The sequence below is a fragment of the Sorex fumeus genome, unplaced genomic scaffold, assembly GCF_029834395.1.
Source record: "Sorex fumeus unplaced genomic scaffold, SorFum_2.1 ptg000075l, whole genome shotgun sequence".
Lineage (NCBI taxonomy): Eukaryota > Metazoa > Chordata > Mammalia > Eulipotyphla > Soricidae > Sorex > Sorex fumeus.
This window is the reverse complement of record NW_026606132.1, coordinates 4,497,426-4,510,237: the sequence shown is the minus strand read 5'-3', so window position 1 is coordinate 4,510,237 and position 12,812 is coordinate 4,497,426. Positions and strand designations below refer to the sequence as shown.

Sequence of the window (12,812 nt, the reverse complement as noted above, 5' to 3'; positions counted from 1 at the left end):
CGGGAAGGAGAGAGGCCGGGGAACTTCTCCCGGAGCCAGTCAGCGGGGACGGCTGCTGGGAAGCCAATCAGCGCGGCCGAGCCCGCAGCCCCTCTGCAGTAGTTCTGCCAGAGCGCCCTGTGCGGGGCGGCGGCGAGCGGGCAGCAGGGCAGGGCAGCCAGGAACCCCGCACGCGCTTCACGTCCCCCTTTTGCGCCACCCGGGCCGCTTCCCGCGCCCGAGCCGTCCCCCACCCCCCACCTCCCTCCCCTGCGAGCCAGCAGCAGGCAGCCCCCCGCAGCCCCGCCGTGCATCGCCGCCTCCCCCTGGCCGCGCGCGCGGCGCCGCGCTTGGCCCCGCCCCGTCCGTCCTCGCCCCGCCCCGCCGCGCTCGGCCCCGCCCCGCCCCAAGCCGCCGAGCCCTTCCCGCCCTCGTCCGGCGTCCAGGTAGCTGCGAGGAAACTTTTGCAGCGGCTGCGTGGCTGCACGTTTCTCCCGCTCCGCAGGACCCCGTGGCAGGCTTGCCGTGTCCTGCGATCGCTCTCGGCCCCGCTGCCACTCTCCCGCGCTCTCCTCGCCGCCCGCCTAGCAGGATGGCAGGGATCGTGCGCACCGCGTGCTTGCTGGTGGCGATGCTGCTCAGCTTGGACTACCCGGGACAGGCGCAGCCCCCGCCGCCGCCGCCGGACGCCACCTGTCACCAGGTCCGCTCCTTCTTCCAGAGGCTGCAACCCGGACTCAAGTGGGTGCCCGAAACCCCTGTGCCAGGTGAGCAGGAGCCCCTCACGCCGGCCGGCGCGCAGCCGGGAGCCCCCTAGGCGCGTGGTGGCCGTCCCTCTCCCCGGGCGCCCTGGCCCCGGTGGCGCCGAGATCGTGAGCCCTGTGGCCAGGCGCCTGGGAGTGGACGGTGTGCCCGCGGCACGGCCAGGTCTAGTGACCAGGGGAGGAGGGGGCTCGTGTGGTGGTGGCGGGGAGGGGGGGGCCCTGTATCCACAACCTCCCGGCTCTCTCTGCTGCCAGGGAAGGTGTGCGTGGGAGAAACCGCGGGGATGGACTTCCCGCGAGCTCCCATTTTGGGGGTGGTAGGGAGGGCGGGAAGGTGGGAGCTGGTTCCCTTGGTCTCGGCAAAGCGGCGCCTTGTCTCCGAGCTGGTGCCGCGGGAATTTGCTCCAGTCGTTCGCACGTACGTGCTAGAATTTCAGCTGCCGCTGGACCGCGGCTCCGGCTCTACTCCTCCGCGCGCGCACACAAACACACACACACACGCGCGCGCAATCTGCACCCCTCACGCCCTCCTTTCCGCAGCCTGCCTTCCCCGAGGTTCGCGGGCCCAAGTGAAGGCAAAGTTGAGGACCGATCTCCGAAACCGTAGCGGCAGGTAAAGACGCGCGGAGGGAAACTTTTGAGTCGGAGGGTTCCCTCCCCTCCCCCCCCCCCCCCCCAACGACGAGGCACGAACCTCTGCCTGCAAAACCGCGACCCTTTTCTAGGTTGGCCAAATCGCTTCAAAACCCGTGCGGCCGGCTCCAGGAACTGGAGTGCAAAGATGATTGAACTCCTCCCCATTCGCAATTCGTCTGCCTTTGCGCCAGACTGGACCCCTAAAGGGAAGATGATTTTAGGTGGAGGAAACTTTTGCAACGCCTGCCTTTTGTTCTGCACCATCCGATCGTGCAGCACAGGCATATTTTAACCTTAGCCGAGGGCCGCCGCTGTCAACAGATGAATATTAATGGCCTCGCGTGATTGACTGTCCCGCGGCTGGACTCCTAAAAGCCTGCCTTAGAATCCAATTAGAACTAGCGGCTACCCTGACAACCCGGGCCGAAGAGTCGCTTTCAAACAGGTTCATTTTGCCGAGGTGCGCTCGGGAAGAAACGGCCGGTTGCAATTCGCAAAACCCAGAGCCGTTGGTGGCCGCCGCTGCCGCCTCCCGGATTCTCTTCCCAATCCCCCCCCCCTCCCCCGCGTCCTGCGGGGCACGCATCTCCGAGCCTGTGAGGGTCCTGAGGGGGGTTTGGGGAGTGCGGCGGGGGTGGCGGAGGGGGGGAACACGGAACCCTAGCCAAAACTTGGCTGGTGGTTCTCAACAAGTTAGCGAGGCGGACCTGATGGTTGGACCAAGTTGTGAATGCTATGCGCGCCCTGTGGGCGCTGCCAGGGAGCGAGCGTTCACTAGCAGAAGGTTACCTAGGCAGCCAGCGCGCCCTCAGCCTTTTCTTTAGGTGGATAAAAAGAGCCGAGCGAGCCTGCTGTTTAGTTGCAAAGGTAATTGGTCACCCTTTTTGGTGACTGAAACGCATTTGTGCCTATGTTAAAATATTGCTTTGCAGGAATTCGCGCTGAGGGAGGGGAGAACTACCTCTTCCACCGCCGAGTGTTAATAACGTACCACGTGGGCGTGTGCGGGCGCTCTAAGGGGCAACCTATGAATCAGTTCCACGGGACTGGAACAACAGGCGAATCTCTCTCCCCTCCAAGTGCCATGGTAATTAGATTGCCGAGGCCCGAGACCCTGCTTTTGTGGATAATGTAAAAATTGATCAGCGCAGGCTTGAACCTTCCACCCCACCCGCCGACCCCCTCCCCACCCTTCCAAGATGAATGGGGTCTAGGGTTAGGGTTGGGGCCACATTTGCTGATTTTAAGCCTGGGAGTAGAGGTTGTGTTTCAAAGAAGAAAAGGACCATAGGGACACTGCACAGATAGTCATTGAACCACCCCGTTCTGCACAGTCCAACACGCAAGCTTCCCCATCCCCCACCCCCAGCTCGCTGGCCTTCTGCCTCTTTGCAGTATCTGTAGAAAAGTCCTGGGAGGGCCTACAAACTGTGTACGAGGAGATTTGGCCTGGGTTCCCTCCCGCCCGCCCGCCCTCCCTCTCTCTCCCCTTCGAATCTCCCTTTCTGCCCGCCTAAGTAGGGGAGGCCATACTGCACAGAACTGGGAGTTGGAGTCGAGATTTTCATTTTTCCTCCAGCATTTTCCAAACCCTAGAGGGGAAAAAAATCACTTTCCAGGTGTGTGTGTGTGTGGGGGGGGCTTTGCCCATATCAAGCCAACACTCTCTACTTTGTGTCTATTTCACAAGCAGATGCAGGATTGAACACCTTCTACTTGGCTAGCACTCTTTTGAGGCGGGCTGGAGCAAAGCCAACTTTCAATGCTGGTTCTACCCCATATCACTACCATATAGCCTGGCATTTCTGGAGCTGGGAACATTTCTAACACTTTGTCCTGGCGTGAAATCATGTGTTTTGAATTTCCGTCGGGCGAATGTGGTCCCTGTAGATACATACGGAAAACATGGTGAAAATCCCCTATGTCCATGTATGGAAAGAGCTCATCAATTTTTGAGAGAAGAGAGGATAATGGCACACTCAGTACACTGGCAAGTGCATAATTTCAAAGTGAATAAATGTGTCATTTGCTTCTTGTCGATCAGTGGTTGGAAATTGAAAGAGAGCTGCAAATTATTTGGTACTTTAACCAACATGAAGATCGCTGGCCTTCCCCCCCCCCACCCCAATCTATATTTTAAGCCACGTTCTGTTTGCCGGCTCGACTGTCTTAACTGCATTAAGCATTCTTTGTCCCAGATAAAATGAGATTTGGTTGCAGTAAGAAGAAATCCTCAAGAATGTCCTGTCTCACTTAAGGGGAGCATTTGGAATTGACTGCTAACTTCGGCCATTAGCAGAATTGGGTTAGAGTGGATAAGGTACATTTCTTATGCTAATATGGATGAGACTAAATGGCATTTGGAATCAGCCAGCCTAAAAAATAAATCATTGGTGCTGAAGGACTATACTATACTTCTACAAAGCTGATCTAAAGCCTTACAATCTCATGTTCTCGTTTCTTTTAGAGTGTTCAAAAGCACGGGATAGCAATTCTAAATTGCTTGTCCCCCAAATCCATCGATCTTTTCATACCCCACTCTCTTGCTTTCTCTCTCTCTTTTAAATAAAGGATTTGTAACTTGGAAAGCACCACAGATGGAAACCAGGCACACAGAGTTAGCATTTGGCAGAAAAATCCATATAACTGACTTTCAGCGTAGCTCTTTTGCCCTTATTTAATTTAGAAAAATTCAGAAAAAAAGCCAATGAGCTCATAAGTCTAGATGTTTATTTTGTTTTGCTTAACCTACCCACAGGCGCAATCAAGAATGGATACAATTTTAGGCAAGGAAAGTGAGCTAGTAATCAGACAATGATGTTTTCAATTGTCTCAAGGGAATGTTACAGAAGTCTGAAAAAAAATTCCTCTAAACAAAAATCAAGTGTAATTCACTTTATGAATGCCATACACCACTTTTGTGGGGGTTGGTGGTAAAGGGGACGGAAGGGAAGGAGAAAATCAAACAAACCGTGGTAGTGTTGCAACTCCCCAAAGATTGAGGAATTCTTGCCTTCGAGGGCCCTGGAAAGTGCAAGAACCAATCCAGAAGGCCAAATGCCGGCATCGGTAAAAGGCAGCCTGGAATAGTCAAAAGTGACTTGGAGTTTTTCAAAATAGATGAAACAACATAAAATTTAAAATACAAGGCACGCACACACACACACAGTTTCTTGCATTAAGTAACTTGGTACTTGGTTTGTTTAAGAGCTCGAAAAGTAGCAGCTGTGATGGGCTGCCCAATTACTTTGAAGCAGTTAATAGTTCTGCTACGGGCAGAGAGACTCAGGTGATTTCATGAAACTTTGGAAAGGTTATTACTATGTGCTCACTTGAACAGTTTGGAGAATTCTTTAGAATGGGCTCAGTTAGTACGCAAATTCTTATGTAGGGTACCAAGATGGGCTCAGAGGGAAGCGCCCTAAGAGAAGAGATGGTTTTTGCTTGATGGGGGCACTGTGACCCGGAAGGAGTCTTAAGATGACCCACTGCCTGGCAGACTCCAGGTTAGGTGCTGTGGGTACTGAAAGGAGTTAAGACGCAGTCTCTTTTGTCAAGGCTCTCCGTCTAGTGGGGGAGCCTACAAGTAAACAGGCTTCTTAGGAAACTTGTAGGATTAAATAGGGTGAAAGGGGCTAGAAAAGACCTCCAGGAAATTGACTGGAATAGTCACAATAGCCAGCCTGGGCAAGGGAAAAAAACTGAAGAGATGAAGTGGGAGATAGGGAGAGGTCTCAAAAAGACTTCTGAATCCTTGGAGCACATTCCTTTTGTAGGCATTAGGAAATACAGGCATAAGATTTTGATGGATGCTAGATGACACAGATGGTGTCAGTTCTGCAGCCTTTCCCCCCCAAAGGGGTTGCGGCGCGGTAGCCAATATTTGGATGCAATATTTTTCGGCATTCCGCTATTTCCATCTTTAGAGTCACAATGTTTGTTGTTCACTGTAGCCTGGAAAAAAGGCTTCTTATTACCAACCTGGGAGAAAAAGGCCTGGATATGTCTGCTCTAAGACAATACGTTTTCTCCTTAAATGGCAGCTATCAGTGACCACGCCAACTTTAGTGTTTGATGCATATACAAAAGCATGGGTCTTAAGAGATATCTCATTACTCATTTCTAAGAAAATTGAAGATAATCACTTATAACTCGGCACACGATACATCATTTGGAAAGAATTTCACTGGGGATCATATTGCTCAACTGAAAAGTTCTGGCATGCTGAATTTGTACATTTTTGTGAATGCTTCCTTTTACTCTGATCTCTAGCTTTTTTTGCTGCATATGGTTATTTGTATGTTTTAGATTATAAGCGCCTTAAAGGGAAAGCTCCGCATTTGATGCAGCGTTGGCCACAATGCTAAGAGCTCTATAGAGCATTTAGCAAGTAATTGACACTAATAGAATGTCTAGCTCATTGTGTCCTCTCTGAGCTCTCAAATACTTTCTTACGCTATATGTCATCTTATTTTAAGAGCCTCCTTCCAAATTGTTATGGCACATTACTGAGGCGTGCTGGTGGTGATGGGGCACCCTTTACAGAGCACATCTACTTTGGCTAGACAGGATGCAGTCCTACCTTAGTGAAGCTGTTTTTTTTTAAACTATAAACAGAGTGTGGATGTTGCTAATTTCAATTCCTTCTTCCCCAAAGAAGGAATTGAAATTAGCAACATCGTTATGACTTGCAGAGTATTACTAGATATCAACAATTATTAGGGCACATAAATTGTAAGACATCCCTTGGGTCAAACACCCTTCGATTTAATGTTTGCTAGATCTTCCTTCGATTTAATGTTCGCTAGATCTTTCTCGCTTAGGTTAACAGGACCGTGTTTGGGAGTTTGAGCTCTAACACTTGCAGAGACTTGTTAAAACACCTCGTAGGTTTCTGCAACTTCCGATCTGAATTTGTACACAAGCTCAATTAAAGAGACTCTAGAGGGGCCCCCAGGGGCAACATTTTTTTTACAGAGGGTAGGATGCTTGCCTTGTAAGTGGCCAACCTGGGTTCAATACCAGGCACCAAATAAGATCCCCTGAGCATAGCCAGGTGTGGCCCCTAAATCAAACAAAACAAAAGGGCCTCTACTGGGAGCCAGTATCGCTTGGCCCTTACTGAGTCTGTAAACAGGTTTGGTGTTTTGGGCTGATGGAAATGGTGGGCAGAGACATCACCCACTCATCTGCCCATATTTAGCAAATTGTCTGACTTGAAACAGGATCCCCCAGCACTCCATTAAGAAATGAGCATCAGAAAATAGGATCCAAGTCACGAGCCCCGGGCTGGCTTTGGAGGCAGCTGAAAGTAATGGGAATTTGCCTTCTGAGATATAATGACAGGGAGAAAGGCGATTCAGAAAACAGGGTGAAGGCGGGAGGGGAGAGGGAGGATATCTGCAGAGAAAATGGGCTTTGCAAGGCTGTGTGTGAGAGGGGAAAATCCACACCAGTGTTGCATTTCAACACCTTGTTGAATACACAAAGATTGCAACTGGGGCCAAGGAAAGACTAATTATCCATGTGTTAGTTATTAGAAAGCATTGCCATTTGTAAACAAAAACAAATCCAGATCGATTCCCCAGAAAGGCATTTTTCCCCTGGCCCCTTTGTAGCCGGGTCCTGCCTCATTTGAATGTTCGTATTTTCCCTCAAGAGTCGAAAGAAGTTTGCTCCAAGTTGGGACCATAAGGCACTGGCCGGGGTGCCAAACATTTCATGAGCTCTAGGAGCTGAAATTGTATCAGTGAATCTACGATGCTCTTTGAAGTGTATTTTACTAGGCTTATTTTGAGAAATAATTGATAGGGAGAGAACATACAAGCGAGAGGGGCAGGAAGAAGGGAAAGTGTGTGTGAAAGTCAAACGCATGATGCACGTTTCTCAGAAGTAATGAGTTTGAGACTATTCTGCATTAAAAAAGGGCCACTTGAACATTTATGTTCTAATGGAAGCATATATGTATTGTGTGTAAATTCAGAACAATACCTAGGCTTTAGAGGAAATTTTCATTGGCCTTTTTGAATCGGCCTGTTGAAAGTAACTTTATTACTGAGAAATTGGGAATATCCTAATAAGGCATGTGTTCCTAATGTTCTCTGTCTTCCTTATTAGACCGATGTCCTTGAAGTGAAGGACTGTATCTTGTTTATCTTTGTGTCCCTCATACTTTGCACAGTGTGTGGTACTGGCGGAGGTATTCTATAAATATTCGTGAACAAAATGAGTTGAAAATGTATTACAAACATAAGACTTCAAGAAAACCAACATTTTAGCTGGTGATTTTTGCTAATGTACTGTATCTTAAAAAGTAACTACTTTTGCAGGTCAAAAGGCAATAAATGGCCTAGAGGTAAGTGACAAAGAATGTTGGTTTAATTCATTTGGCTGCATTAAAATATCCTGGGAGAGAAGGGTACTAGCCAAATCGCCAAGGTAAGTATCTATACTTGTTTAATTTAACCATGAGTTAAATATAGTTGCAGACACATAAAGACAGGCATGTGTCTTCCCTTTACAGACCTGTGATATTTAAGCTTGTAAAAATAATGCAACTTGGGGTCAGTTATAGAAATAAACCTGATTATGTGTATGTTTTCCCTTGGTGGTTTGTGTTTCTTGTAACATCAAGCTTCATAGAAGCACATTTCAAAGTACATAATCTGGGGTTGTAGAGATAGACCAGGAGATACAGTACTTGTCTTGTATGCTGCCAAACTTGGTTTGAATCATGGCATTACATGTGGTCCCCAGAGCACCGCCAGAGGTCACTTTTGAGCACAGAGCCAGGAATAGCCCCTGAGGACCACCAGGTGTGGCCCTGATACTCAAACCAAAAGAAGTAAATAAATAAAAGGCCTTTTTACAGTTAGAGAATTGTATTAAAGTTGGGACTGGAGAGATAATAAAGCAGGTAAGGGCTTGCACACGGCTTGACCTGGGTTTGATTTTCTGGCACCCCATAATGGTCCCCAGAGCCCTGCCAGGAGTGATCCCTGAGTGCAGAGCCAGAAGTAAACCCTGAAAACTGCTGGGTGTGGCCCCCAAACTCAAAACAAACAAACAAAACCAAAATAGAGTAAGAGAGAGTTCTCTTAATTTCTATATGCATTTGGGTATAGTCAGCTGAGAAAAAAAATCCATTTGCTGGATAGTTTATGACCCACAGGGTTTTGGGACAAGGAGGCCCTTGTCAGAAAGAAGGTTAAAAAGAAAGATGGCAGTGGGGGGGGGACTGGAAAGATAATACAGAGGTTAAGCTGCTTGCTTTGCAGTGGGTGACCACGGTTTGATTTTGGATCTCTTGATCCAAAATCTAGGAGTGATCTCTGAGCAGCAATCCAGGAATATGCACCGAAAACCACTGAGTGGGGCCCTCAATTTTTAAAAAAGGATGATATTCATTTGAAAACGATTAGAATTGTATTTACTGCCTCCTGGCTTCATTTTGGTTTGGGTCCCATATTCTGCATCTCCTATGCCTCCTGGAATCCTGGGCCTTTCAATCACTCTTGGTAGAATTTTGGTTACAGTGATTGAACTGGGGGAAACTTGGTGAAGCACAGACTCATAGGGATGGAAACCTGGCTGTTTGCCTGTGAGCAGAGAAAATTTAGAGGTGTGTTTGAAAAACCTTTTGGCTCCCCCAAATATTTGATCATACCTGATAGCCATGGTTTTGGAAATCTATATTGTATTAGTGGCACTGCCAACCCCAACCCTCAGGGAATGTAGAAACCAATGCCAAGTTTGAGTCCTCTTTCTCTTGCTGAGTAGGGTTGCCTTGTGCAGAGTGACTGATAAACGTGGCAATAAATTGAGATGCCTAAAGACTTACTCTAAGGCAGTACTTTGTAACCTTTTTGCCAACTGTGCCCCCCCTTCCAACCTTGTTTCCTTCCTACGGCCCCAAGTCCTACTAATTGCCCCCTCTAGTCTTGTGCCTTAGCCCTCCATTGACCCAATCTTCACCTGTGGTCCGCTTAGAATATCTCGGAGGTTCCACAGGGGGGCATACAGCTCCAGATTTGAGAATTGCTGCTCTAGAGGACTTGGTAAAGGTAAAGGTAAAGGCCCTCCCGTTGATCGTCGATTTGCTCGAGTGGGCCCAGTAACATCTCCATTGGAGACTTTGTTGTTACTGTGTCTGGCATATCGAATACTCTCAGTAGCTTGCCAGGCTCTCCGAGAGGGGCGGAGGAATCGAACTCGGGTCGGCCATGTTGGCCACTTGTAAGGCGAACGCCCTACCCGCTGTGCTATCGCTTGACTATAGATAAATAAGAGCTTGAGATACCATCTGTCTAGAGAATGATGAGAATGTGGCAGTGTCTCAGTCTATCTGCCATGAGACTAAGGAACAGCGAGTCAATTTCTCAGTCAATTGAACAGGAAGTCACTTTCTCTATCTTCTGTGACCTTAGGAGCTTTGTCCCACTTTCAGAGATGCAGTGTGGGGCTGGAGACATAGTCCAGTGGATAGGACAATTGCCTTGCACCCTGCTGACCTTTGTTCTATCCCCGACACCACATAGCATCCCCTGAACATTGCCAAGAGTGATCCCTGAGCCCACAGTAAGGACTGAGCTCTGAACACCAATGGGGTATGCCCTTCTCCACTAAACAAAGACAAAATTGCCCTTTGAGAAAGAAGTGACAAGTAGACAGGTTTCCATTTGTAACTTTATCTGAATGTGATGTTTGGTTTTGATATAGATGTACGTATACACATACATATATACACACATATGTATAAATATATACATTTCTGTTATTCTTCAGAACAACCCTAAATAATTATCTGTTCAACTGAAAGTTCTAATTGCTCTTCTGTGGGTGGCCCTGGACTATGATAGGCTCCATTTGTGCTGTGTAAAGCCTTGCCTTTGTATATTTTAGGACCACTGAAAGTGTCCACAGACTCTGAGTGCCACTGTCTTGCTTGACTCACAGGCACGCATGTGCGTGCATTTTCATCATGGTATACTCCTGCGCGTTCTTGTATCTGTAGGCCCATAATACTCCAGACAATAACCCTTGGAGGAGCTAGGGGGAGCAGCACCTCCAAGCTGGAGTAGACCATTTTCCCTTGGATTGGCCTGCAAATATGCCAGAGCTGATTGTCACTGATAATCAAGTTCTACCATTTCCCTAAGGACAGAGGTAGGATTTTTATTAAAGTATGGAAGGTGAATCCATACTATAAAGTTGTCTCATTTTAGAGAACTAAGCCCATATGTGTGTGTAGGGGTTGGGGTGAGGATTACACTCAATGGTGCTTTCTGAACTTGTGCTCAGAGATCTCCTTTTTTTTCAATTTTTGGGTCATTCTTGGCACAGCTCAGGGATTACTGCTAGCTCTGGACTCAGGAATTACTCCTGGAGGTGCTTGTCAGGGCATTGGAAAGGGACCATATGGGATGCTGGGCAACAGCCACTGGCTGTGTGCAAGGCTAAAGCCCTTCCTACCCACTAGATTATCTCCTCGGACCCTCAGGGATCATTCCTGGCAGTGCTTCAGGGTACCAGAAAATGAACCTGGGTAAGCCACCTGCAGGGTGGCTTAAGCCTGTACTATCTCCCTGGTCACTTCTTTTATTTTTTGAGGCGGTCACTCCCAGTGGTGCTCAAGTTCGATTCTTCTGGGCTCAGTACTCAGGGGACTAGGGGTGCTGGGGATAGAACTCAGGACACTCACATGCCAAGCCTCCAGAAACCTACTTCCAAACTTCGAATGTGTTCTGCATTGTATGTCGTGCTCCTTAGAAATGAGACAGTGATTCAGGAGGGCAGCTGGGGTTCCCTGGAGTGATGATTGTATCCATATCTAGGACCATATCGAACTGTTTTGGGAAACATTTCAGTTCTCAGAAACGGGACTTCCGTAGAATGGACTTTCCATGCTCTTGCTGCATAAATATTGGCAAGTTTTGCAGTCCGAGTGAACTTCACCCAGCATTGCTTCAGGCCTGGTTCTAGGCCAGCTGATAAGTCAGATAGCATCAGTTCTGGGAGGGGAGGGAGCCAGGCACAGCCAGAGGCACCTTGGAGCTGGGACCCCTGTAGTGGTGTGGGGGAGGTTGAGCTCTGGGGAGGGGAAGCCCTTTGTAGTGTGAGGTAGTATCAAGTTACAGCAGACAAAATGGCTCTTCTGTTGACTGGAAGAGGCTGGTCTGGCTGGGTTGGCACCCAAGTGTGAAGAAGGCTGAGGGGGAAAAAAGCCCACCAGAAGGCCCAGCAGGCAAGGCTGAGGCGGTTCCTTGCTCTGAGGTGCCATGACAGTCATTTGAGAGAGGCTGCTGTTCAGTTCTGAGCTGGCTAGAGAGCAAGTGGTCCTGGCGAGTTTTTAATCATGTGTATGTGAAAAGGGGGTGAAAAGGGAGTATAGAGAGATGGGACAGAATAGACAAGGTTTGCATGTAAAGAAAGAAGAAGAATCAAGAAGTTTTTCTGGGGCTGGAGTACAGAGTTCAGTGCTCAGTGTTCCTGAAGGAGTGAAATAGAAGAGGGACCCCTGGGGAAGTTTCTTTTTTTGGGGGGGGGTTCTCCCAATAGGGGCTGGGGGGATCCCGGAAGCCACTCCCACTGATACTTGCTAAATAAGCTGGTATTTAAGAGTTAGGCCCAAGGCTGTGCTGCTGTGGCTCTGTGGCACAGGGGCCCCTTGATGTTGCTCTGGAGACCAGGTGATGCCCCAGGAATGCAACTCAGGACATGCGCACACAAGGCCTGTGCCCAGTCTCTCTACTTTCTCTCCTCCCCTTGGCTGCAGAGGAACATTTTTTTTTCTTTTTGGGTCACACCTGGCAATGCTCAGGGGTTAATTCTGGCTCTCCGCTCAGGATTTAGTCCTTTCGGTGCTTGGAGGACCATATGGGATGCTGGGAATCAAACCCGGGTCGGCTGCGTGCAAGGCAAACGCCCTACCCGCGGTAGTATGACTCCAGCCCCCTCCAGAGGAACATGTTTAAGGGGTGAAGTAATGAGTTTTAGGGGCTCTTTTGATCATCGACATAGATAGGTCAGCTAGATGAGTTAGCTTGTCTTTTAGATCATAGAAGAGGAGGGAAGAATCAGGGCTGGAGAGAGATCCTTCAATGTTATCAGCATATTAGAAGGTAATTGAAAATCGGAATGGATGAACTCATTGGGAAAGAGTGTATAGATTCTTTTGGAATTCAGGAGTAACATAATTGGGACTCCCCAGCATATAGGCTCCAGTTGGAAATCTTGGGTGTGGATGATATTTTCCAGGCATTTGCATGTGACATGTCTTAGAAAATGTATTTTGCCAACATCTGGTGATTTTAAAAAAAGAAGGCGACCAAACTGCCAAAGGCTTCAAGAACTCTCTTGACTAAGAGCAAGCAGGAGTCTAGATGTGCGATTCTGGGCCAAGACTTTACAAGTAAGATCACGGACAACCCAACA

At 48.6% G+C, this 12,812-nt stretch overlaps 1 protein-coding gene across 1 annotated transcript in view; it reads left to right on the top strand.

The window, feature by feature from the left end:
* Positions 1 to 403: 403 nt before the first annotated feature.
* GPC3 (glypican 3) overlaps positions 404 to 12,812 on the top strand; it is a 436,626-nt gene continuing 424,217 nt past the window's right edge. Inside the window, exon 1 of the mRNA XM_056130281.1 lies at positions 404 to 746. Coding sequence (XP_055986256.1) covers positions 572 to 746 — 175 coding nt within the window. The 5' untranslated portion in view covers positions 404 to 571. The remainder of the gene's footprint in view (positions 747 to 12,812) is intronic.